We start from the raw sequence: 26,054 nt of genomic DNA, 5'->3' as shown, positions 1-26,054 counted from the left end.
CTGGCTCCGCACATCGGGCCTTATCCGCGTCCACAGGGAAGGCACCCTGTTTGCGCCGTTTGCAAAATGCAGGTTCTGGATAAATGTCTGAAAATGTCTAGCTGAATGACGTCTGTGTATAAAAAATAGAGCATTCAAGCTGCTTCTTGTGCTCGGAGGCTCCCGATGAGATTTGGGACTGGAGTCCGGCAGGAGGAGAGGGCCCAGCCTCACCACGTCCAGACACAGATCTGACTCCAGACCTCCGCCAGCCTCCAGAGAGCTGGGCACACACAGACGTGCCCCCCACGCACACGCACAGGCACACGCACGCACAGCCTGCCTGGGGAGGGGCGGGCCGCGTCCTCTCCGCAGGGATGAGCGGGGGTGTCAGGTCCACCTTCTCAGGCTCGGCACAGGGCTGGGCCTGCCCACTGGTCCCCGGGGCCGTGTGGGACCCCACGAGCACCGCACCCCACGGGAAACACGGGTGTTTTGCAGAAACCAGTTGAAACATGATACCATGATGAAACCTCATTTAAAGTACTTCTTTTTTTTTTTTTTATTGATTTCATTGAAAACAGAACAAGAAATGGTCTGAGCCAAAAGACTGCTCTTAGAACTGTCAAAAACATTTTAACAGAAAAAATAAACATGACTGCATTATGAATGTTTTAGAAGAGTCGCACAAAAAAACCCACTGTTACTGCACTAATTACAGTATTTAAAAAAGTATATGCCAAAAAAAAGTATATGACCTGGCAGGCCATCACACAAAAGGTGATGGCAAATTTATTCACACTACAAGACTAACATTTTAAAAAAAGTTTTCTCCTGCATTTTATTCTAAAATCACTTTGTTCTCTTTATACAGTTGATAGTTTATTTTCACATGGTGAGTAGAAACCACACCAGAATCAGCACCGTTGTCTGTGTTTTGTGTTTTTTATTTTTTGTTTGTCCTAATGTCCAATAATGGTAGAAAATAAATCAGTTTATTCATCATCAGAGCGTGTGGCTTAGAAATCAACAGAAGGTGCCGGCCTCACGGCACTCGCGGGGCAGGTGTGGGTCCTCCGTGGGCCATGGCCCTCCTGCACCCCCAGACCGCTTCCTCGAAAAGAAACGCGTTAGAGGTCTGGTATATAGGACTAGATATAGGATTTCTTTAAAAAGCAAACCCACGTTCTCTCCAAGGTCAGCGGCGGCTCGGCCCTGACCTCTCAGGAGCGGTGGGGACAGGGTCTGCGCCGCCCCAGGAGCCAGCACCAGCCCCTCGGGCCGCGGGTGGGTGACGGTGGCTTTGGCGGGGCCACACGGAGGGGTCTGGGTCGACAGGACACTGCCCACAGGCCCAGCGGTGGGACGGGAACGACGGAGAGCAGAGGGGAAACGAGAAACGTGGAAACGACAAAATCACCATCAGAAACTCACGGGCGACACCAGTGCAGAGTCCCAGAGCGCCCACCGCGCAGCCCGGCCCCGCCAGCACCAGGCCGGGACCTCAGACGTCGTCGTGTGCGCTTCTCCTTTTCCCCCCGAACCGCAGCATGAACGGCATCCGCTTGGGCGCCCGGGCCGCGGCTCTCATAGCGGGTCGGCGGGGGAGGAGCTGGTGTCGGGCAGCCCGTCCTCCTGGGCGGCCTGGGCGTCGGCCTGCCGCTGGGCCAGGGCGGCGCTGGAGTGCCGGCACTTGGCGGAGCCACACCGGCAGCTGAACAGCTTGCCTTTGACGTCCCAGAAGCGCTCCCCGTAGTCAAACCTGCGGGGAGAGCAGAGCTGGGCGGGGGTCTGGGCCCACCTAGCCCCACCCGAGCCGTCCAGTCCGGGGCAGGTAGCGCGTGCGCCTGGCGGGCACCTACCCCAGCTGCTCCCCGGCCTCGATCAGGCGGGTGCTGAAGAAGGCGATCCTGGGGAAGCGCAGGTCCTGGTGGGACATGAAGACGCGCACGGGCACCAGGTTGGGCTCGCAGTGGTGGTTGATGAAGCGGCTGACGTTGCCATAGAAACGCGCATCGATGCAGTACAGCTCTCCGTCCTGGGGGAGACACGCGCTGAGCGTCCCAGGAGGGCAGGTGTGGGCACCGCCACTGCCACGCAGCGGACGCCACCCTCTCCACCCCCCTCCCTCCTGGGGCTTCAACTCGGGGGGTGAAAACGAGCACAAACGTGGATAATCTGTGTGGCCGGCACCGTCCCATCCGACGCTCTGATGCTGTCAGCACCAGGACAGAGGACGACAGTGTTATGGGAACCACGTGGGGTGGCTAAGGGGCCACATGGTCCTGTAAGGACCACCGGGCAGCACAACTCCCCAGGGACCTGGTGATGGAGGAGCAGGAGTACAGCCTAGCAGGAGTGGGAGACGCAGGGGGCACTGGGCAGAGGGGCACAGGGACATGGGGACAGAGGGGTAGAGGGACAGAGGGGCAGGGGGACACGGGGACGGGGGGCAGAGGGACAGGGGAGCAGAGGGGCAGAGGGACAGGGGGCAGAAGGACAGAGGGACAGGGGGCAGAGAGACGGGGGACAGAGGGACGGGAGGCAGAGGGGTAGAGGGACAGAGGAGCAGGGGGACACGGGGACGGGGGACAGAGGGACAGGTGGGCAGAGGGGCAGAGGGACGGGGGGCAGAAGGACAGAGGAACAGGGGGCAGAGGGACGGGGGCGGAGAGTCAGGGGGTCACAGGGGCAGGGGGCAGAGGGGCAGCGGGGCAGAGCTGCTTGGGGTCTGAGGGGCTGAGGGGCAGTGGGACAGCGGGAGGGAAGCTGCCAGGTCGCTCACGAGGGGACTCAGAAAACCACAGACCCTTCAGGGCAGAGAGGAGCCCCGGGACTGGGGTCCCAGCCGTGCCTCTGGCATTGCTGCCGTGGTAACAACACAGGGCAGAAGGGGCTGAGTTGACCGTGAGAAAGGGGCCTGGTCTAACCAGCGGAGCCCTGAGAAAGCAGAGTTTTCTCTGGAAAGATCCAGAGCGCAAGATTGACCCAAAGTCAGAAGGGTCACACGGCGAGGACACCCACCCAGACCCGAACCCCTGAGTGAGCAGCAAGCAGACCCCCCGGAGCGCCACCGTGCCATCGGCCACTGCGGTCGAACCTTCACGCCGGGGGCCAGGGGGCCAGGGGGCCAGGGGGCCAGGGAAGAGCCTCAACTATACTGATTTTCTCCCCTTTTCTGTGTCTTTATCCATAAAGGCAAGAGTAAGAAATCCTTGGAGGAAGTGAAACATGTTTTCACTTTTTCTCTTTTCTTTTTTCCTAAGCTGAACAAGAGACTAAAGGAGCAGCAGAAAGGGGTGGGTGAGAAGCAGGTTCCCGTGGGACGAAGGAAGGAGGTCCTGGGCTGGACCCAAGCAGCGAAGGGCCCTGTGGACGCCGCCTCTACCATCCAGGGGCACGAGGCGGCCCAGACACCCCCTCCCCCCTGGGTCCCTAAGGGGAGCCCCTGTAAGGGTCCTGCACGGAGACCCCGCCCAGAGCCTGCAGGACCCGCAGGTGGCCCCCCAGGGACACAAAGGCTTCCTGGGGGACAAGTGGGGGTTCTACCCACTGGTCCCTGGCCCTGGGCCCCTGCCACGCCGCCCACACTTCCCACGAGGTGGGTCCTGAGCCCTTGGTCCCCCGCCTGCACCGAGTGGGCGCCACCCATCCTGAAGACCTGAGCACCGCTTGGGCCTGGTCCCAAGAATTCCCCTCTACGAGAACACTGCGTCCCTCCTGCGACAAACGGCCTTTCTCGGGTCTTTAAGATGTGTCCTTTCAGATGTATGTGCTGCTTTTTTAAAGCTTCTCTGATCCAGAAACCACCCACACCTGGCTCTGAGGCAAAAATACTGTGGGGAGGGAGCCCCACGCCCACACGAGCCACCCACATCGTGACTCTGAGATGCTGAGGGCGGGAGGGCGCCCGGGTTAACCAGGGGACTCGAGCAGAGGCTTGAAGCGGGAGGAGATGGGGACAGAGCAGGTGTCTGGAAGGTTCCAGAACAGCAAGGAGAGGGACAGACTCAGCAGCATGAGGACAGGTGATCAGACCCAGTAAACACCTGGAAGGCAGAGCCGGAAAGTTCCCTGATGCCTCAAATGGTGGGTGGGGGAGCGAGGCATGGGCAGATGGCCCAGTGGGTATGGGCACTCTGACACGCCCACACTCGGGGACACACAGGCCTGAGCTGGAACGGCCGGGGGACGTGCTGCATCCGTGGCTTTTTCCGTGCCCAGAATGAACGACCCATGGGGCAGGACTGAAGAGGGCTACCTGCTCAGGCCCAGGAGGAGTGGACCAGAGCAAGCAGGAGGCCCGCACGGCTGGGTGCCGGGGCTGAGGGCCCAGAGTCAGCGGCCCTCGGGTCGCCAGGACCCTCCCGGGGGCACAGCCCGGTGTGTGGGGCTGAAGAGACGGAAAGGCCAGGGGTCAGAGGCAGCGGCCGCAGCAACGGGAGGAGAGAGGGTGGCCACTGGAGGGATGTCCCTACGGGGGCCGGGGGCTGGCAGGGGTCCAGGAGCTGCTCAGGGGAGAAGCTGAGAAACAAGCACGGCAATCAGACAGGGTAACTCCACGTCTTAGAATCTGATAATTAAGAAATGGGCTTGGAATCTGCAGTGTTTTTACAGAAGCACCAGCCAGAGCAGTCTGGAGACAGAAAGCTCCCAGACAGGTAAGCGGGGAGCGTGGAGAGGCCTGCGTGGGGCCCCCTCGGGGCACCCAGGATGCCCCCTCCCCCCCTCCCCGGACGGCGACCGCACGTGCCCCGCCTGTCAAAGGACGTTGGTGAGAATCAAGGCGCTGACCTGCGGGCAGGCAAGCTGCCTGGTCTGCGGAGACTCGAGACAGCCTGACAGAGCATTTCAGAAAAAGCCACAAAGAAAACGCCTCATGAAGGAGCGGATGCTCCGGGAAGGCTCCTCCATGGGGGTCGAGCTCAGCGGCTGGCGTTTCTAGCTGTGCTACACAGCGGGCACGAGGCTGGGGGTCTAGGGCCCTGCGAACCTTCCTTGCTGCAGGTGGGACCCTGAGGGCTGCACCCCAGGGTGAGGTGCAGGGGAGGCTGCAGGGGAGGCTGGGCTAGACTCGGAGAGGCTGGCAGCTGCAGCTCAGCCCCAAACCACCCTCGTTCCCACAAATGGATCAAGTGATTCCAGATGAGGGCTCCGAAGCCTCAATGCATTTCTTCAGGCAGGTTTGCAAATACAGAGTTTGGAACCCAAACAAAAACTAATCAGGAACAAGGGGCAATGGGCAAACAGAATGAAAATAAGCAGGAAACCCCCAGACACTAGACACAGACCCACAGGGCACAGATGCTAGCGGTGCCAGATGGTCGGGGGCAGGCTCTGGGGACACACGCAGGCCAGCCTATGGGCCAGTGCAGGCTGACCACTGGCGGCAAAACGCCCCGTGTTTAAGCAGGCGTGAGATTACAGACCAGTAATGATGGCCCAACAATGGCCCATAAAATCAGATTATCCACCATGTTACTACAATAAGTACAAGAGAGATTGTAGGGGCATTTCAACAGCTGCAGAAAAACACTGAACACAACCTAACGTCACTCTTGGTGGACCAGGGACAGAGCTCTGAGCACCAGCACCCGTGGGAGCCTGGGTTCTGGAAGCTTCCTCCACCAAGGCAGGCACAGCGGCCCGGCCGGGAGGGGACCGTCTGCTGATGACACGATCGTGTCCACTGAGAAGAGAACTCACAAATAAATGCTACATCTAGTCAGTGAGTTTAACAGGTCACAGAGTTAAAAGCTAGTTGGAAAAAAATAACTATTTCTATTTATCAAGCAACTAAATTCGGGGTAAAAACGCCATTTACAAGAGCATTGAAATGGTCCAACACCAGGACGCTGCTCCCAACCACGAAGGAGCAGCCAGCACTGGACCTGCCCTCCCGCCAGCGCTCTCCAGACACTTGGGACACGTGTGCCCGGGACACGGCCGAGCCTCCCGTGAAGCTGCCAGTCACCACCACGCGGCCCCAGGGGATGAGGACACAGCCACCCAAAGCCTGACATGAATGCTCTCGAAAGCTGCGCTAACCGCCAACACCCGGAAGCAGCCCAAGTGCGTCTGCAGTGGGTGGAGGAGCAGCCCGAGCGGTATCCGCACGACGGAGCAGTGATGACCCAACCAACACAAGCACGGGACACCGCACACGAGCCCCCAGAGGTTCCCTCCACCAGGGAGAGGGCCAGACCCAGAGGCCACGTGCCGCGGGAATCCACCCATACGACATTCCGGAAAAGGCAAACGGCAGGGACAGAGGGGCCGCCGTCCCCGAGCTGGTCTGCGTATCTCGGTGCAGTGGTGCGCGCCCCAGTGCGGAGCTGGAAGAAGACCCCCGCCTCGCTCGCTCACAGAGCCCCACCCCCTGGGCAACCTGTGACTTGCTTCTCACGAAAGCCACTCCTGCGATCACGTCACACCGTGCATGGTTCTCCTGCCGGCCTTCAAGAAGGGGGCTGTGTGCTTGGGGCCCCTGGGAGCAGACAGAGCCCCGGCTGGACCTCAGTCCTGCAGCCAAGAACTGCGTTCTGACAACCAGCATGTGAGCCCGAGGACTCCGAGGTCCAAGGTCCAGAAAAGACGCAGCCGGACCACACCTGGATGGCCTGGGTGACCCTGAGCAGAGGACCCTGAGATCACTGATGGGGCAGGAACAAGGAGACGCCTGTCAAAACCAACAGAGCTGGACACATAAATGGGTGAATTTCCTGCATATAAATTAGACCTCAGTAAACAAATTAGCACCAGAACACTTCTACGAGGGCATCTACAAAAAGGTCACAGCTCACATCACGCTTAGTGGTCAAAGAATGAATGCTTTTCCCTTGAAAGAGACAGGCAAGGATGTCCCCTCCCACTGCTGAGACCCCAGCCAGGCTCTCAGCACAGACTTAGATGGGCAAGGAAGAAGTAGAGCTGTCTTTACTCACACATGACACAGTTATGTATACAGAAAATCCTAGAGAATCGTCAAAAAAGCTACTGGAATTAATAAGTGGATTTAGCAAGGTCGATATACAAAACACCAACTAATTCCATATTCTAGCAACAATTAGAAAACGAAGTAAACAGCAGCACTGTTTACGAAAGCATAAGAGCATGGAATACTTGGGAATAAACTTAAGGGAACATGTGTTAAGATCTACACCCTGAGAGCCCGCAAGCTCTGCGGAGACCTGGACGTGACACCAGGGACCAGGAGGAGACCTAACGCTGTGCAGACACCAACGCCCTAAACTGAGCAACAAACGGGAGGCAACCCCAGCAGGGCTCCGGTCGCGGCTTCCTGTACTGATGCCCTGATTCCAGAATCTACAGGGAAACGCAAAAGACACAGAAAAGGGGAAACGGCTTTTGGAGGAAACAGGGTCTGAGCACAACGCAACCTGGTTGCAGGGTTTAGTTTCATGGCCGTACCGGCGCACCTTGGTTTGCTGAACTTTGCAGACACCGCGTCCAGTGGGTCTGCGGGCTCCATTCTTCCAACAGTATCTGCTTACTTCCTGTCTCCGTCACATTCTGGTAATTCTCGTAGTATTTTAAATGTTTTCAGTACTAATGTATTTGTTACGGTATCTGTGGTCAGTGACCTTTGATATTACTACTGTGACCCGCTGAAGGCTCAGATGATGGTTAGCATTTTTTAGCAATAAAGTATCTTTTGATTAAGGTATCTACATTATTTTTTAAGACAATGCTATTGCACACTTAATAGCCTATAGTATAAACATGACTTTTAGATGCACTGGGACCAAAAAAAAAAAAAGTGTGTACTGTAATACGCTCTACTGTAATATTCACTATGTTGCTGGTCTGGAACTGAACCCGCAGCGTCTCCGAGGTGTGTCTGTGATCAGGACAGAGTGATGTAGGTTACGGATTGGCAAATAAATCAAAGGAACAAAACACAGTCCAGACAGACCTACTTTCAATGGTGCAAGTAGAGACTTTACATTCACATGGACAAAAGGGAACCTCGACCCCTATCTTACACCAAAAACAAAAATCAATGCAAAACGTGAGACCTGAAACCGTAAGATTTCTAGAAGAAAACAGAGGTGGGAAGCCCTTTGATATTGGCCTCGAATGATTTTTTGGATTTGACACCAAAAGCAAAGACAACAAAAGCAAAAATAAACAAGTGGACTACACTGAAAAGCTTCTGCACAGCAAAGGAAACCATCAACAAAATGAAAAAGCAGGTACCAGGTGTTCCCTGGTCCACGGGTTAGGACTCAGCGCTTTCACTGCCATAGGCCCAGGTTCACTCCCTGGTCGGGGAACTAAGATCCTGCAAGCCGAGAGGTGCGGCAAAAACAAAGGCAGCTACCGAATGGGAGAAAATATTTGCAAACCATGTGTCTGATAAGGGATTATTATCCAAAATATATAAAGAACTCACACAACTCAGTAGCAAAAAAAAAAAAAAAAAGCCAATTTAAAAAATGGGCAGAGGAACTGAATAATCATCTTTCCAGAGAAGACACACAGATGGCCAACAGGTACATGAAAAGATGCTCAACATCACTAATCATCAGAGAAATGCACATCAAAACCACAATGATTAATCCCCTCACACCTGTCAGAATGACCACCATCAGAAAAGACAAGAAGCGCTGGCGAGGGTGTGGAGAAAAGGGAGCCCTCGTGCGGTGCTGGGGGGAAGGTAAATTGGTGCGGCCACTGTGGACAACAGTGTGGAGCTTCCTCAAGAAGGTGAAAATAGAACTGCCGTACGATCCAGCAATCCCATTCCAGGATGTTTACGAAGGAAACAAAACCACAACCTTGAAGAGATGTCTGCTCCCCCACGTCCACTGCAGCATTACTCACAACAGCCAAGATACGGAAATAACCAAGTGTCCATTAACGGATAAGAAATGTGGCATACACATACAGTGGAATACTATTCAGCCTTAAAAAAAAAAAAAAAGGAAATCCTGCCATTTGGGACAATATGGATGAACCTCGAGGGCATCATCTAAGTGAGATAAGCCAGCAAATGACAAAGACGGCATGGTGTCACTTTATGTGGCATCTTACTTTTTTTTTTTTTTAAGGCAAACTCTCATGGAAACCGAGTAGAATAGTGGTTGCCAGGGGGTGAGGAGTGGGGGAAACAGGAAGACAGTAAATTTATAAAATGAAAAAGGTCTGAGAATCAAATGTATAACATGGTGACTACAGTTGATGACGCTGTTTTGTACAGCCGAAGTCTGCTAAGAGAACAGAACGTAAGTGACCTCACCAAAAAAAATATGCGAAGTGAAAAAAACAAACCATACACAAAAGTTCTTGAAACAGATCATAGATCTAAATGTAATTTTGCTAAAATATAAAAATTCTAGAGAAAGGAGAAAATCTTCACAACCTTGCAGCAAAGATTTCTTAGGACACATAAAGCACTAAACAATTAAAAACGTTTTCTGTTCTGTGAAGAGGAAGGAAAGGCAGGAGGGAAATACTCACAACACACGTTGGACAAAGGGTACCATTCAGGGCTCGTGAAGAGCTCTTACGACAAGCGGCCTGACGGAACAACCCGCAATAAATTTTTAAAACTTCTCCACAAACGATGATGTAAGGAAGCCACTAAGCCGTGAAAAGACGCTGCCACATAATGAAGACGTGGTACATACAGTGGAATATTACTCAGCCATAAAAAGGAACGAAAGTGTCATTTGCAGAGATGTGGATGGACCTAAAGACTCATACAGAGTGAAGTCAGTCAGAAAAACAAATATCATATAATACTGCTTATATGTAGAATCTAGAAAAATGGTACAGATGAACTTATTTGCAAAGTAGAAATAGAAACACAGATGTAGAGAACAAACATATGGACCCCAAGGGGGGGAAGGGAGGGTGGGATGAACTGGGAGATTGGGATTGACATATATACACTACTATGTATAAAATGGATAACTAATGAGAACCTACTGCATAGCACAGGGAGCTCTACTCAATGCTCTGTGGTGACCTAAATGGGAAGGAAACCCAAAAAAAAGGGGATATATGTATATGTATAGCTGATTCACTTTGCTGTACAGCAGAAACACAACACGGTAAAGCAACTGTACTCCAATAAAAACTATTAAAAAAAAAAAAAAAAAGACACGCCATCACGGGGCATCAGAATTAGTGTCTGAGCTGCCCTTTCCTGCTGGCGAGCGTGGGGGGAACAAGTCCTCCGGAAACTGTTTGCCGTTTCTTCTAAAGTCAGTAAGTGGACACTCACCAGACGGCAGTAATTCCACCCCCAAGAATTTACCGAGAGAAACAAAGACTCACATCCACAGAAGTCAAGTCTGAAAATCCACAGCAGGTGCACTCCTGGCCGTAAAAGCCAGAACCAGCAGGTCCACCCACAGGCCAGCACACAGCCCCACAGGGCTATCTGGGTCACCACTCCCAGCAGGAAGGAGCGGAGGGCCCAGCGAACCATCACAGATCAACGCTACGGCCCTAACCAGATTCACAGGTCAGTGCTCTGACCCTATCCCGGTTCACAGGTCAGTGCTCTGACCCTAAATGGATTCACAGGTTCAAAGCTCTGACCCTAACTGGGTCCACAGGTCAATGCTCTGACCCTAACCTGGTTCACAGGTCAGTGCTGTGGCCTTAACCGGGTTCACAGGTCAATGCTCTGACCCTAACCTGATTCACGGGTCAATCCTCTGACCGTAACTGGGTTCACAGGTTCAATGCTATGACCCTAACCTGGTTCACGGGTCAATATTATGATCCCTAATGAGGTTTACATGTTCGATGCCATGATCTAATCTGGCTCACAGGTTCAATGCTATGCAATCAAATCCCTACAGGAGTTTTGTGGAACTTGTCAAGCTGATTTTAAAACTTATATGGAAACTTCGAGAGACCCAGAAGAACAAACACTCCCAAGAACCCCAAGGTAAGGGGAGGTAAACTAGGATAATTAATACAGAACAGGCTGCCCAAGGCAGTCAGCAGACAGAGGCCAATCCAAGCTCTCGCGTGTGGACACCTGATTTATGACAAAATCTGCACTGCTGAGGGTGGGGAGAGGACAATCTTTTCAACAAATGGTGCTCGGTCACACAGATGTCAATACAGGGGAAAAATAAAGCTTGACCCCCTTCAGCAAAAAAGCAAAATATAACTTCTGGGAAATAATATAAATGTGTATCTTTGTGACCTGGGTTTTAAGAAAAACTTATCTTGGACATTACAGAAACCCACCTGTATACATAAAAAGACTGCAAAGTTGGAGGATAATAAAAATAAGAACTTCTGTTCATTAAAAGACATCGTCAGGAAGTAAACAAGCCACAGAGAGAAGATATCTGCAAGTCAAACGTCAGGAAAGAGCACTGATCCAGAACACGGAAAAAACTGCTGCAAACCAGGAAGAGGCAAACTGCTCAGCAGACGCAGGTGGGCAGGAAACCCGGCCCAGCTGCAGCAACACACACACACACACACACACACAAACACAAACGCGAAGGCCGGCGGGTGGCCGCGGTGCCTGGGGAAGGCCTGGCCCCACAGCCCTGGGCTAGAGCCGCGCCCCAGGCTGCAACCTCCAGGAACACAGGTTCCTCTTCCAGACGCCTGTCTCACAGATGCTGACCCCTTAGGGTGTGGCTGCAGGGGCAGGGCGGGGTCAGGCGATGAGCAGGGCGCTCTGAAGACACAGCCAAGAGTGGCGGGCGCGGGAAGGTGAGTGCCTGGCTTCACCCGACCTACAGGTGGCTGTTCAGGGGTCTCGCGGCTGCTGCGGGGGACAGAGTACTTGTTTCCCAGCCTCCACCTGAACTCCCTCCCACTGGCAGCGATGGCGAGTTCTTAGAAGTTCTGAAGTCAGCAATTTATGAATTAAGGAGCAACCCTGGGAGCCAGGACAAGGCAGAGGGCAGCCTGCGATGGCTCAGAAACTGCCCTGGAAACCAGGGCCTGGAGCGGACGAAGCCAGGGTCCAGCTCTTCTACCCGCACCTGGGAGGGCACCGGGGTCACAGAGAGACGCACCCACCCTGTTCACAAGTGTGACCCTCACTCCACACGAAGGCTCGCCCCCGTGCACACGGCCCCCGAGCCTCTTGGCGGCCCTCACCCCCGCTGAGAAGGAAGGTGGGGCTCAGAGGCTGGAGGGACGTGTCCGAGGTCCCACACTCTCACGCGAGGCTCGCTGGGAAAGCTCAGGACCTCTGGGATCGGGGACCCCGCGCCAGTCTGGCGGGCGAGCCTCCTTACCAGCCCAGGCCCCGCCAGCAGGCCCCTCCACGCGGCACAGTCCCATCAGCTCTACGCCCAACCCCTCAGGACGCATTACCTTGTTGTCAAGGTCAAAGAGGTAAGAATCTTCCTCACGCACGTCAGCTTCCGAGTCAGAGATGAGCTCCCCGACATACCTGCGGGGGCGGAGGCAGACGAAAACGTGACAGGCACATGTCACCCAGGACCCAGACGCAGGGCACAGGGGCCCTGACGGAGCCCACATGACTGAGAATTCTGCCTGTGACTGAACAGGGACTTCATCCGGGTCCCAGAAAATGATGACACAGAAACCCTCTATCTGACCAGGGATCCAAAATGATCATCCCCTACACGTCACGAAGTGCTGACGGATCTTCTGAAATAAGCTATGAGCTGGTGAGAAAGCTCAGGCAGAAACGCAGAGGTGGGCGGGGGCTGCCCGCAGCGTGAACGCACAGCCAGGCCCAGGCAGCCCCTCCCCGGTGAGCCTGGGGGCCCCACACTGGCCGGTGTGCACTCCTAGTCCCTCCCCGACGGCTGCACCCTCCCCTGTGACAGCAGCAGCCCGGGGCCGACCGGGCCCTCACTTACTCGCAAACAAAGGTGCCCAGTGGGATGTCCTGCAGGGACCGCACGCCCCAGCCCATGTTCTGCGTCCGATAGAGCTGCAGCCTCGTCCTGGAAAACAGGATCAGCCACTCACGGCCACATTCCACCACACTCATGTTACCACACGAGTGACAGGAGTAAACAACACAGAAAATACAATTTTCATGTCTGGAGATGCATTAGAACTTCGTATGCAATGCAGCAGTGACTCCTAGAGTTACCCCACCCCCAACCCCCCTCCCTGCACCAAGGCGCCACTCACAGCGTCTTTCACATCCTCAGGAGGCAGGGGAACCTCAGAAACCGGCCTGAGGGTCAGCGCGTGGAACACGGCCCCCGGCCCTCCCTGTGCCTCAGTGTCCTCATCTCCAGCATGTGATGAGGACCAAAGGGGTTATTAGCAGGCCCGCTGGCCCCAGGCTGCAATGCAGGTGAGCTCGGGCAGCGTGCCAACCACAGGGCTGAGCTGGCCCCGGGGGGCAGCTGCGGGGCCCCTCCCAGGCCCCGAGAGCTAGGGCATCCCGCCAGCCATTTGTGTGTCCAGTGGCGTGTCTGTCCTCACCCCCAAGGACTTTCTACCACACGCCAGGACACAGAAGTATGGGCTGGTCACAATTGCTGTAAGGTTACTGATAATAATAGACCCGAAAATACTATAACGTTCATGTTCAGCTAAACTTACATAGGATACAAATCTTCCCTCCTAACCTTTGATTTTCCAACTCTCGAGCATGTTCACGGAGGGAAGGTTCATGGCCAGAACCCCAGGGTCTGGCTCTGGGTGGTCAGTGAACCAAGTGCCCGAGTACCAAGGGGCAACATGTTTTACACGAGACTCAGGACGTGGGCATGAGGGAACCACACGAGCGTTCACACCAGATCAGGACCTCGTGAGCTTGGACCAGGCAGCTCTTGGCAAGCCTGCCTCTTGCCTTCGGGCCGTCTGACCTGAACCCAAGTCTGAGCGGGTAGGAAACATGGAAGGCTTCCGCTCTTTACGTCAACCTCTAACATCAGCAGAGGTCAAGAGCTCCGAGGAAGCCACCTCCACGTGCAAACACACGTACGCTAAACACACGTTGCTCCCGTTTGTGGACACACACGTGAAACTAGAGAGCTGCCCAAGGGACTTGACTGCTTTCAAACTTTACCACGGAGACCCTGCCGCCAGCCCGCGGCACCTCACCTGAGGCCGTTTTGCACGACGCGGTTCCGGCAGGTCCTCCAGCAGGAGCAGGCGTGGTTGCACTCGAAGAGCAGGGGCGGCTCCGCCATGTTGAACTCGGGCAGGAGCCGGCCGTCCTGCGGACAGACGCGCAGCGAGGGCTAAATAACTGACACCAACATGCCTCCTCAAATCAAAACACCGCCCCAGAAAGCATGGTTTCTGGCCAAACTCTACACCTGGGAGGACAGGGTAAGGCCACACGCTCACGCTTTGTCCAAGGCCACGGGAAGCCTCTGGCCAGGAATCTCCATGGCTTTTGGAAACCTCTGGGACAGCCCTCCCTGGTCCCTGACTGCGGCCAGCCTCTCTGCCCCAGTCGACCTCCCCCTCCCCGTCACCCTCTCTCAGCCTCCCTGAGGCCGCCAGCTCGCGGGGCCCTGGACTCCTGCTCTGCAGCCTCCAGCCTGGACCACCTGCCGGCACTACCCGCCACTCTGCAAACCCCCAGCTCCGGAGGGACCCGCCACCGCTTTTCTGTCCGACACCCGGGACGCAGCAGAGCAGCTGGGCTGAGCCCAGGCTGTGCAGCCGAGTCCGAGGCCCTGGCAGCTCCAGTGGCTGCTCTGAGGAGTTAAGAACTTGCCCCCTCTCGGCACGGCCAGGCTTCGCAGGAAACACCAGGAGACCTGAGCCCCGCCAGTCCTGCCCACGACACCCTGACACCCCCTTTGCTGTAACGTTGACTCCGTGCCAGTGGCCTCCACGCCGGGCCTGTGTGCCCTCTCCACCCCAGGACACCCTGGCTCCTCCCCCAACAATGACCTCTGAACTCCCCAAACCAAAGCCAGGTAGGGCTCTCGTCTCAGACACCGGCCTTGGGAGCCCTTCTCTCCTCGGCTCCTCAGCTACCTCCAGGCCAGGCTCAGGGATGGCCACCTCTGCTGCCCGGTCAGTTCCCTCTGGCCACGCCCAGGGCCCACAGAGAGCGCGGGCTCCGCCCCCAGTACCCGGCCTGGTCCCGCCCCCGCCCCGGCCTCTGTCGCTCCTCCCCAGCCAGGCCCCCCCGCGGGCTCACCTTGTCGTACCAGCAGCGCATGCTCAGCTGGCCGCACATGCAGTTGCTGGAGGAGCAGTCGTCGATGCACACGCAGTACTGGGGGGAGGGGCGCGTCAGATGGGGCCCCGCCCCGCCCCCCAGTGCTGTTCACAACTCCAGTGACAGTCCTCAAAGTCCTGACTCTTGAGGACACCGGGGGCGTGCCGCCCCTCAGGAAGGAGGGTGTGGAGAGAACGCTCAGGCACGAGGCCTCGGGGGCTCGCAGGAGGGGCTGGGGAGGGACCCAAAGGAGGAGAGGAGGCTCAGACACCGGGCGGGCAGAGCCCCAGGAGGGGAAAGGCCGGGGCAGAGCCACTGCGGCCCTGAGGGCACCCCTCCCCGCTGCCCAGGCTGCTCTGGGGGCCGCAGAGGCAGCCTCCCACAGCAGGGCCCCCCCAGCGCTGACCTGCAGGTGGGTGATGTTCCTGTCGATGCTCATGGGCGACGTCACACAGTTCTGAGACACGTACTTATAGTTGCTGGGGCACGGCTCGCCGTCCACACCGTTGACACACGGGATGGGGATCCGCTCATAGCCCCGAGCGATGTCTCTGCCGCAGGAAGGGGCGCCAGCTTTCCCGGTGAGCCCTGGCCCAGCCCAGAGAGGCTTCCGTTCCGACCCCCAACCCTGCCCGGAGGCGGGCCCTGGTCTCGCGCGCCTCACCTGCTCACTGTCTTCTCCACCAGGGCGGGCCTGTCGGGGGCCGCGTCGCGCAGCGCCTGGCTCATCTGCAGGGCGCTCCACACCTGCGAGTTGAGGCTGGCGCACTGCAGGGGCGTCTCCCCCTCCTTGTTCTTCAGTGTGACGTCGGAGTCCCGGGATAGGAAGAGGCTGGAGGGAAACGCAAGTCCACAGAACATTCAGATCTCAAGTCAAAAGATACAAGGGTGAGATTCGCACGATGACCACGGTCAGTAAAAATCAGGAGGAAGCAGCGTCCGCTTTCAGATGAACCAGCCCACCGGCCGGTGCTTCCGCTCACCAAGGACAGACATCATTACTCTTCTCCCCCGTTTACTGTCAAAAGTCCTCTTTTTCCTTGAAGGGAAGAGCATGTAAATAACTAGGGATGGTATTTGATTTTTCTTGGCTTTTCCATTCAAAGGCACCCTCAGGATGAAAAGGGCAGCAGTGCCCAGCCGGCCATGTGCTCGGTCAACGCCCAGCAGGCAATCCGAGGCCTGACGGTGCGCCAGAGCCCTGTGCCCCCAAGGTCCCAATCTGAGAGGGCGAGGGCCCCACCGGGGGGGCATCCCCTAGTCCCAGGCCCCCGTGAGATGAGAAGTGGGGGCCACACCTCCCTGAGCTACCGCCAGGAGCAGAGCAAAGGCTCTGGACCTGACGGCAACGGGCAAAAGTGACGCAGGAGGGGCTCCCGGTGGTGGTCGGGGGGGGGGGGCTCCCAGCTGGCCCTCCAGCCCTCCCGTGGGTGCCGCTCCTCCAGCCCCGAGCGGAGGTGTTCGGACGGGGCTCCTCTCCACGTGTGACCTGGGTATTCAGGGATGTTCACCACGATCCTCCCGGAGCCACGATGACCGCAGGCGTGAACAGAAGAGCCTCGCCCGCCGCAGAAAGTCCCCAGAGCACCCGGAGCCACTCACACGACACAGGCGTAGCGGTCCTCCCTGGCGGCGATGTGCAGGGGCGAGTCTCCGTGGACGTTCACAGCGTGGAGGTCGCACCTGGCGGCCAGCAGGATCTCGGCGATGTCCACACAGCCCGAGAAGGCCGCCCAGTGCAGGCAGATGTTCTCCTCCTGCACGGAAGACACGAGCGCGTGAGGCCGAGGGGGCGGCGGGGCCCACCCGACAGAGGCTTCCTTTCCATTCTGTCTTGTTTTCGTTATAAAAGTACATTATCACAGTACAGAATACGTTAAAAATAGAAGAAAACATCAACCTCAATTAGACCACCGTAAACACGGCACGTAAGTAATATAACATCTAGGGACAGTTTATTTTTTAAATTATATTGACTTTGGAACACAGTTATGATTGCAGGATAGAGTAATACTTGTACGAGATTTGAAAAAGACAAATTTGATTAATTAAAATTTTATTTCGTAAAAAACTAAAAACTTTAAATGAAGCAAAGAAAAATTACAAAAATATTTGTGCCACGTGTAAAATATATGATTTACCAGGTATAGATTATATATGTGATAACAAAACTTTCACATTAAGTTCATTAGGAGACTACAATTTTTCTTTTTAATAAGACTACAATTCTGAACAAATAAATGTGGAAAGAGAAGGAAAATAAGAAACAACTTACATAAGATAACAGTGAAGAATAACCCTAAAAACAAGAAAATGTCTAAACGAGAACCACCGTACATTCGACCTGCCACACTGGGGACACAGCGCGAGGAGAGCCACGCCCACCCACGCGGCTGGCTGGACAGCCCGTGAGCCCGGGAGCCCGGCCGCCCAAAGAGCAGCGCCCAACCCCCCTCACCCCCGCTCCCTTGCTCACCAGCCCCCAGTCTCCCTTCCTCCCTCAGGGACGGAACCAGTGACGCTGTAGCGGTTCTCTTTCTCTGAGTTAGCCTCAGAGATGGGGCTGCTGCCTGTTCTTTCTGCTCTGCGGGCAGGGCGTGTGCTTGGCTCACACAGTCGAGCCCTTGGGAACCACCAGGACCAAAGCGCAGCCTGGGCCCCGGGGCGCCGCCCACAACACCAAGGGGCGCAGCACGTCTGGGTGACTGGGAGGCCGGGGCACCCCCTGCACTGCCCAGCGCCCCATCCCAACACCCGCGTACATCCCACGCCTCCAGCTCAACCAACTTCAGGAAAGACAGAAGCGAAGCAGGAGCTAAGTGGTCTGTGTCTGTCACCCTCGACATCATCGGTCTGTTTCCAACAGAGAAAACTAAGGGCTGGCCCTGCCGTCAGCCCCGGGGTGTCCTGAAAGGCCGGGGCTTGTCTGGCCTCCCCTCCTGGCCATTACTCTCAGAAGCTCTCTACCCTCTGGTTTCCACCTTCTGCACATCTGCAAGCTCCTGAGTGCAACTGCAGTCTCCTGAGGGGCCTCTTTTCTCTTTCCTTCATCAGAACGATTTGTGACTTTATCACCAGAATTAGGTTCTGAGAACTTCCCAGGCCCCTAAGCCCTCCTGCCGGGGGGACTGTGCCATCTCCCAGCCTCTCTGAGGTCCACCAGCTACGTTACGACAGGCCTACACGTCTGATGGAGCTTCCAGCAAAGACGGGGCAAGAGGGACCACACTGGGTTTACCCCCCTCCACACCTGAAAGAACCAGAGTAAGACAGAACAGTCAAAATGTGTGAAATAACAGTTCTCAAGAACCGGACATCAGGCAGTGAACGGCTGTCCCCCCGAGAGAGGAGCACGGGGCCGGGGCCACCCGCTCACCGTCCCTCTCGGGCTCCAGGCCAGGGCAGCAGGGCTGCCGAGCAGGCTGTGGGGCTGGGAAAGAGGCCTCTGGAGGGCTGTGCATTCCAAACCTGGAGCTCCCGGAGGACACACCCCGAGGCCAGGTGCAGAGGGCTCAGCACGGGCCCCACACAGGAGGGAAGAGCAGCCTCGGGCCGAGACCCGACAAGCCTAGAGAGTGAAACCCAAAATGACCAGACCATTCCTAAGTCACTTTGCTGCACCCAGAGGAAGGCTCACAACAGTTCCAGGAACACAGAACTTCCCAGCAAGGTAAATTCGCAATGTCTCGTGTCCAGCATAAGGTGACCAGGAGTGCAAAGACGCAGGAAACGTGACCCAGAATGAGGAGCAAAACCAGCCAATCAAGCCCAGAACTGACACAGACCACCAAGCGAGGGCATCAAAGCAGCTGGAATAACTGTGTGTTCAGGAGAGACACATTTCAGAAAATACCAAGAAGACCCAAGCAGAATGTTCAGAACTGAAAACCATGACGACTGACGTGAAAGCACGCTGGATGGAATTAACAGCATAACAGATGCTGTGGAGGAACAGGCTAGTGAGCTTGAACACAGAGCAATAAAACCAGCTGAGCAGAAATCCAGAGTGTAAAAATAATTTTAGAAAATGAAAAGCGCTTCAGTGAGCCGTGGAACAACTTCAAGCCTCCTGGCACACGTGGAACTGGGGCCTCGAGAAGTGGGGTGGTGGCAGAAGCAGCACTGGAAAAAATGACTGGGAAATTTCCAGCTGGATAAAACCCCACACCCACAGACCCAAGGAGCTCCATGAAGCCTAAGTGCACATGTGCACACACACAGCACCAGCCACCTCATAATCAAACTGCTAAACTCCAGTGATAAAGAGACAACCTTAAAAGCACCTGAAAGAAAAAAGACATGTTACATACAGAGAAATGAAGACAAGGATGCCACCAAGACTTTCTCACCAGAAATGCATCGAGTGAGACCTCAGGGAAGAAGAATGTTTCAGGTACTGAAATTAAAAACTGTCATGCTACAATTCTATATCCAGCAAAATATTTTTCAAAAGTGAAGGAAAAGGGCTTCCTTGGTGGCGAAGTGGTTGGGAATCCACCTGCCAACGCAGGGGACACGGGTTCAAGCCCTGGTCCGGGAAGATCCCACATACCACGGAGCAACTAAGCCCGTGCACCGCAACTACTGAGCCTGTGCTCTAGAGCCCGTGAGCCACACTACTGAGCCCACATGCCACAGCTACTGAAGCCCGCGCGCCTAGAGCCCGTGCTCCGCAACAAGAGAAGCACCGCAATGAGAAGCCCGCGCACCACAACAAAGAGTAGCCCCCACTCTCCACAACTAGAGGAAGCCCGCGCGCAGCAACAAAGACCCAATGCAGCCAAAAATAAATAAATAAATAAATAGATTAATTTTTTTTAAAAAGTGAAGGAAAATAAGGACTTCGCAGGCATTAAAAAGCTGAAAGAATCCATCACAAGCCGCCCAGCACAGCAGGAAATGCTAACGGACATTAGACGCACAGAAGCAAACAGCAGTGGATGGACGGACCTGAGGAAGAGGTGACCACGGGAGCCACGCCAGGATTATTATAGCCTTTTCCAAAGGTCACCGTTGTTTAAACAAACAACACTGTACTGTGATGTTTATTTAGTAAAATGCACGAGAGGAACAGCATAAAGCTGGGGAGGGAGAAATGGAAGCTAATACTGGAAGGTTCTCCTTACAGGTCCTGAAGCTGCATTCATCAAGAGAGCACAACCCCAGCACTGAGACAGACCCCAGGTCAAGGCCCAGAAGACTGAGTCCAGCCACAGGGCAAAGCCAATCTAGGGAGAAAGGCTGCTTTCTAAACACCCTGCTGGAGCAGCTAGAGGCCCACACAGCAGAAGAGAGAGCCTGATCCCTACCTCCCACCACATATGAACATTAACACCTAAACCTAAGGAACTGCGATTGAAAACACAGAGAGTCTCTACGGTCATGGGTTTGGCCGTGATTTCACATGATTCATACAAAAAATACCTGATAAACTGGACTTCACCAAAATTAGAAACATGTGCTCCTCCAAAGACAATGGTTAGGATTTATGAGACACATTATCTGGTAAAGGACTTGTATCCAGAATACACAAAAACTCTCCAAACTAGAGAATAAGAAAATAAACAATCCAGTAAAAAATGAGCAAAACACCTGAACAGATCCTTCACCAAAGAAGATAGAGACCGACTACATTAAGTGCTGGGGAGACTGTGAAGGAACCAGACCCTCCTACCCTGGAAACGGCTGCACCCACAGGAGTGGTGGCACCTGAGCAGGGAGCCCGGCCACAGTCCACAGGCGCAGGACAAGCAAGCGGACGGCCTCTCGCAGCCACAGAAAGGGAGGGGGACCCACACTCGGACGGGACTACGAGGAGCGAGGCTGAGGGAGGCCCAGCTGCGACAGGAAGCAGGCGGGCTGGTTCGGAGGCGCAGGAGGAAACCTAGCAGGAAGTGACATCCACTGTCCTGGTTGCGTGATGGTGGCTAGGTTAGAATTTATCTAATTGTACACTTTAACTAGCACAGTCCGCCAGTCATACCTCAATGAAGCTGTTGAAATAAAACAGTGACGTTGTTTCATCGCATAAATAACAAACACGACTCAATCAGTTCTTCCAATCCCTCAGAACCACCAGGGCCTATACTGCTGGATGCTGCGAGTCCGTGCGCTGCCCGTGGACCCAGCCGGTCCGCTCCCGCCCGAGCACCCAGGGCCGAGGCTGCTCCAAACCACGACCCCATCCCTCGAGGAACAAGGCAGAGTGTGACTGCCGTGTGCTGTAGCTTCCCCGGACCTTGTCGCCTCCCTCCGCGCCACCCTCACCTGAAGCCCCCAGGGTTTCCTGGCCCTCAGCTGCTCTCATGTCCCAGGGCCCAGCTCTGTGGAGTTGGCAAAGACGTCCCCAACCAGCCGTGCCCGGCCCTCGGCTGGGAGCCGCTGCTCCTGTTTTCTGGGTGTGGGAGGGTCCTCACGCGGAGCAGCCAGGAGGACCGACCAGCCACTGCTCCCATCCTTTCTTCAAACAGTCCACTAAGGGCTCCGAACTGAGCGGTGGGCATGCCTTCCTGCCTTATTCCATTATCAGTTTAACGAGTGTGTGGCTAGACTTCCTACTTATGGCTTGGGTAACTCTGTAAAGGTGGACACAGCTCCGCAGGCCACACCCTGTCTGTGTCCCAGGAGCCCTGTCCCTCCGCCTGGGAAGCAGCACAGGGGCTTGTGCCAGAGCAGCTCCCCAACTCTGCCAGCCCTACCACCCCACTGGTTCTGTGGGTCCCTGAAGCCCGCCCGAGAAATCCCCCTTTGAGTTCATCAGATGTGCCTGGTGCAGCCTGTGGCCAAACAGCCCCACTGATACACAGCGGAGGGCTGTTCCCAGAGGGATTGGCGAGTCCCCCGACCTTGGCCCAGGTGTGGGGTGGGCCCTGTGGTCTCGGACGCCACCACAGACATGGGAGTCAGTGTCTCTAAAAACCTCTAAAAATGCAGCTCTGCCCGAGGGGCAGGTCTCAGGGACCTGTGCCCCTCGGTTCACATCCAGCAGCCGGCTGACACACAGAATAACCACTGGAAACCGCACTGGGTCAACACATTGCTGGTGACTCAATGGGAAGAGGTCAGAGCCACAGGCAGGTGCCAGGACACTGCCACCCGACACACCCGTCCCCAGTCCTCCAGGGTCCGCCTCCCCGGGGGGAGACTCACGTTGTCCCGGATGTTGATGTCAGACCCCTTGGACAGCAGCAGTTTTACAAGGTCCACGTGCTTATACTCAGTGGCCCAAATCATGGGCGTCCAGCCGCCATCATCCTAATTTCAAAAGAAAGAAACAAACATCCATCACAGTTCCTAGAGACACAAGGCGTGAGGCACCTCATCACTCGGGACCTGCAAGGAGGCCCCGGGGGGCGGGAGCCAGCCTGAGTCCCCATTTTGTTGGAGGAAACTGAGGCTCAGAGCGCTGCCTGGGGATCTCAGCGAGCAGGCTGGGCCCACCGGGCAACTCGACACACCTGTGCGCACGTGACAGCGTCACCTAGGAAAAAGGCCAGAAGGCCGCGGAGCAGACCCAGCTGCAGAGTCCGTGCCCGGCTGGCGGGAAGCACTGACCGGGACGCGCCTGCCCACCCTTCTGGTCCCAGGACAGACTCCACGCACGAAGCAGGAGCAACAGCCAAGAACTACAGACAGACAGACGGATGGACATCAGGCCCAGAGATGAATGGAGGCCATGAAAAGTCCCAGCCCCTTCTCTAAGGGCCGGAGCAGAAGCTCACCGGGGCTGAGCCCCCTGCAGGCTGGACCATGGCTGTCATGAGCTGGCTGTCTGCCGCTCCAGCCCGGAGGCGACTCTTAAGAAACGAGTATTACGGTGCCAGTTCCTACTCTGCAAACACTCTAGCACAACATTCGCCACTTTCCAGTCGCCACATTTTCTTGGTGGATGCACACGGCCTCCATGACTAAAGCGAGATGGTCCCTGCAGGCCTACCATGGGCACTGGGGACACGGCAGGGGCAACACAGCCCAGCTTCGGGGGAGAAACTCACAAAACCCGACCGAGTGGGAGATAAAAAAACAACACAGGGGAAGGGGGCCCGTGGACCCCACTAGAACAGAGGTTGGACAAACCACACTGCAGGGAGCTGCATTTCTGGTCCGTCTGGGAGGCTCTCACTGTCAGGGTGGTGGGCACGGGAGCTGGGTTAGCGGCAATGGCTGGGCCAGAAGATGGGGGGGGGGGGCGCTGTGATGGGAGATGGTCATCCCAGAGCTTCAAGTCATGAGGGGGGGGTCCCGGGGAGCGGAAGGGGGTCTCGGAGAACAGGAGGGGCCCCTGGTGAGTTAGAAGGCCCCACCCTCATTGGCTCTCCCCAGCCACTCACTCGCTCAGCAGACACGCACAGGACCTGCTCTGTAACCAGGCACTGCAGGTCACACGAACACCACCCCGGGGTCCTGACAGCAGGTGCACAAGAAGAAAACACACAGGGGAGGAGGTGGAATGTGCGACAGTGGTCAGCGCTGGGGGGGACGGTGAGGTGCCACGGGGGCGGCACGGCACACGGGAGGCCAGAGACCCTGCTGTGTAGCAGCATCTGAACACAGGCCACAAGGAGACCAGGGCAGCCCAGGCGGACACCTCAGGACAAGCTTCCAGCCGGGCAACGGCACAGAGCTTGGCGAGCGGCCAGTGGGCGGGCCAGGAGGGAGGTGGACGGGGCCGGAGGATGGGGCCAGGCCTTCCAGGACCTGGCAGGGGTGGGGGGTGGGGTGCCTCGGAGGGTGGAAGGGGCCAGGATCACCACGGAGGAGGACCACGCCTCTGGCCAGCCCGTCAGGTGCTGTCACGAGTGGACGAGGTGGTTTACCTGACAGTTGACATCCATTTGCCCATTGGAAAGCAGATACTGAACCACATCATAGTGGCCTTTCTTGGCAGCCAGGTGCAAACAGGTGGAGCCCTCTGCGTCCTGCAACACAAATGCATTTAGGTCCCGAGAAATCACAGCGTGATGGGGCAAGCTCGCCGTGCAGCCTGACACTCGTCACGGCGCCTGACCACCTCCAGGTTGCGTCCGCTGGCCGCCGGGCACACCTCCTAGATGGCTTTTAGCTCCATCTTTTCAAGGACACTAAGGGTGCCACGTTAACTGAACCATCTCAACAAAAAGGCTCCTTCCAGATCACCAGTCTGAATGCAACGGCTATTATGCTGACACCGCTCTTGATACTTTTGCTACATGTGTATGTATCCATAAATGACGGTTTTATGTTTTTAAATTGTCTATAAATAACATATCATATACCTGTCTGCAATTCATATTTAGTTCAACGTTATGGTTTGGAGATTTCACTTTGTAGAGAACACATAGCACTAGTTCACTTATGTCAACTGATGTAAAACTAGCCCAGTTTGTGCATTTGGTCGAGGAAGACTCGTTGTTTTTCACCAATATTCACCAAACATTGCAATACATTTCCCGGATTCCTCGTGCAAGAGTTGCCCACGGGGTCCCCCAACACCGAGACCCCCCCCAACAATGACACACATGTGCTACTCCCCCAGGTGGGCTCAGCTGTGGACTTCACGGGATTCTACGGCCAGGGAATGGGGTGTCTCAGGTGCTTGAAAGGCAGGCGCCTTCCCAGCGTATCCCGGTCACACATCTCCTCTCCAGGGAACTGCCTGGTCACCTTCCTCACCCATTGCTTCCAGTTACTTTCTTTCATCTGTAGGAGACCCTGATGCCCTCTGGCTGCAAAACCCTCTCCCGGTTGTAGCTGCCCTTCATGTTGTACCTTGTGACATCTTTTGTTGATCAGAAATTCTGAATTCTAATGCATTTGACTTTATCAATCATTTTTGTACTTTTGTCTTGTTGAAGAAATCTTTCCCGACGCTGGAATCACAAAGCTAATCTTCCCTCTTAACCTCCAAAAGTTCTGTAATTTTGCCTTTTGTGTTTGATTCTTCTGTTTGCCACGTGCCTGACGTGTGCCCTGACCCTGCTCACCCAAGCCTGGTCCGTGTGTTAGCGTGTGTTCTCCAGGGAAGCAGAGCTGGTTCTCGCCTGCTCACTGGCTCAGACCAACATCTGCCCTTGGCTGGAGGGCTTGTCCTCTGACACTGGATATAATTACGACATGGTTTTAGGGTTAGATGACCACCTTCCTATTTGTCCTATCTGTTTCTATTCCTCTTTTCCTGCTTTTTAGTTACACAAGTATTTTTTAACGTTCCGTTTTACTTTTTCTACTAGCTTTTTAAAAAGTTTTCCTTAAAGCTATACTCCTTTGAAATTATTTCCTTAATGTTCTGTAGGGATCACAACCTTCAACTTTCCCATCCACTTAGGTCAGTACTTATTCCCTCCCAGGAAAGAACTCAAACCCGAGGACCCTGCTCACATCCACCACTGGCTCCCCCTGTGCTCCCGCTGTCCTGTCTTACTTCCAAGTTTGTGTAAACTCCATCTTATAATATTCTTCTTGCTTTAAGCAGCCTTTGTCCTTTAAGAAATTTAAAGAAAACAAGTATTTACCATTTCTAGTATTTTCATTATCCCCAAGAATGGGATTTTCCTCCCACAAGCTTTAGTGTAAACCTGCTGGTAAGTCCTATTAGCTTTTGTGTACCTGAAAATGTTTTATTTCACAAGTGCTTTCTGAAGGACGCTTTTACTGGCTGTAGCATTCTGGGCTGACAATTTTTTTGAGTTTTTTTCTTCCCTTTTAGCACAATAAGAATATCACTCCATTGTCTCCTGGCCTCCGTCGTTTCAAATGCAAAGTTGGCAAATTTTCGTAATGTTCGCTTACACGTATTGTGTTGTTTTTCTGGGGCTGTGTTAAGGTTTTCAACAGTTTAACATGATGTATTTAGGTGTGGCAGCCTTAGTATTTATCCAGCTTGGGGTTTGCTGAGTTTCTTGAATCTGTAGGTTATTTTTCACCAAATGTGGGAAATTTATGACCATTTTTCCTTCAATAAACTTTTTTCCAC

General features: G+C 55.1%; 1 protein-coding gene across 7 annotated transcripts in view; it reads right to left on the bottom strand.

Annotated features, from left to right (window-relative positions):
- Positions 1-471: 471 nt before the first annotated feature.
- Positions 472-26,054, bottom strand: part of EHMT1 (euchromatic histone lysine methyltransferase 1) — a 155,026-nt gene continuing 129,443 nt past the window's right edge. For 4 of the 7 annotated variants that reach the window (XM_057548047.1, XM_057548050.1, XM_057548048.1 and 1 more), the window contains exons 17-27: positions 23,920-24,021; positions 22,253-22,357; positions 16,706-16,860; positions 15,768-15,935; positions 15,510-15,654; positions 15,083-15,160; positions 14,026-14,141; positions 12,822-12,908; positions 12,307-12,385; positions 1,842-2,017; positions 474-1,741 (exon numbers count right to left, since the gene is read on the bottom strand). In XM_057548047.1, coding sequence (XP_057404030.1) covers positions 1,567-1,741; positions 1,842-2,017; positions 12,307-12,385; positions 12,822-12,908; positions 14,026-14,141; positions 15,083-15,160; positions 15,510-15,654; positions 15,768-15,935; positions 16,706-16,860; positions 22,253-22,357; positions 23,920-24,021 — 1,386 coding nt within the window. In that variant the 3' untranslated portion in view covers positions 474-1,566. Of the gene's footprint in view, positions 1,742-1,841; positions 2,018-12,306; positions 12,386-12,821; positions 12,909-14,025; positions 14,142-15,082; positions 15,161-15,509; positions 15,655-15,767; positions 15,936-16,705; positions 16,861-22,252; positions 22,358-23,919; positions 24,022-26,054 lie in introns of those variants that run through there. The other 3 variants (XM_057548052.1, XM_057548049.1, XM_057548053.1) reach the window with 3 other exon arrangements.

The sequence above is a fragment of the Balaenoptera acutorostrata genome, chromosome 6 (genome assembly GCF_949987535.1).
Source record: "Balaenoptera acutorostrata chromosome 6, mBalAcu1.1, whole genome shotgun sequence".
Taxonomy (NCBI): Eukaryota; Metazoa; Chordata; class Mammalia; order Artiodactyla; family Balaenopteridae; genus Balaenoptera; species Balaenoptera acutorostrata.
The sequence above is the reverse complement of the archived record's forward strand: the minus strand, read 5'-3'. Positions and strand labels throughout refer to the sequence as shown.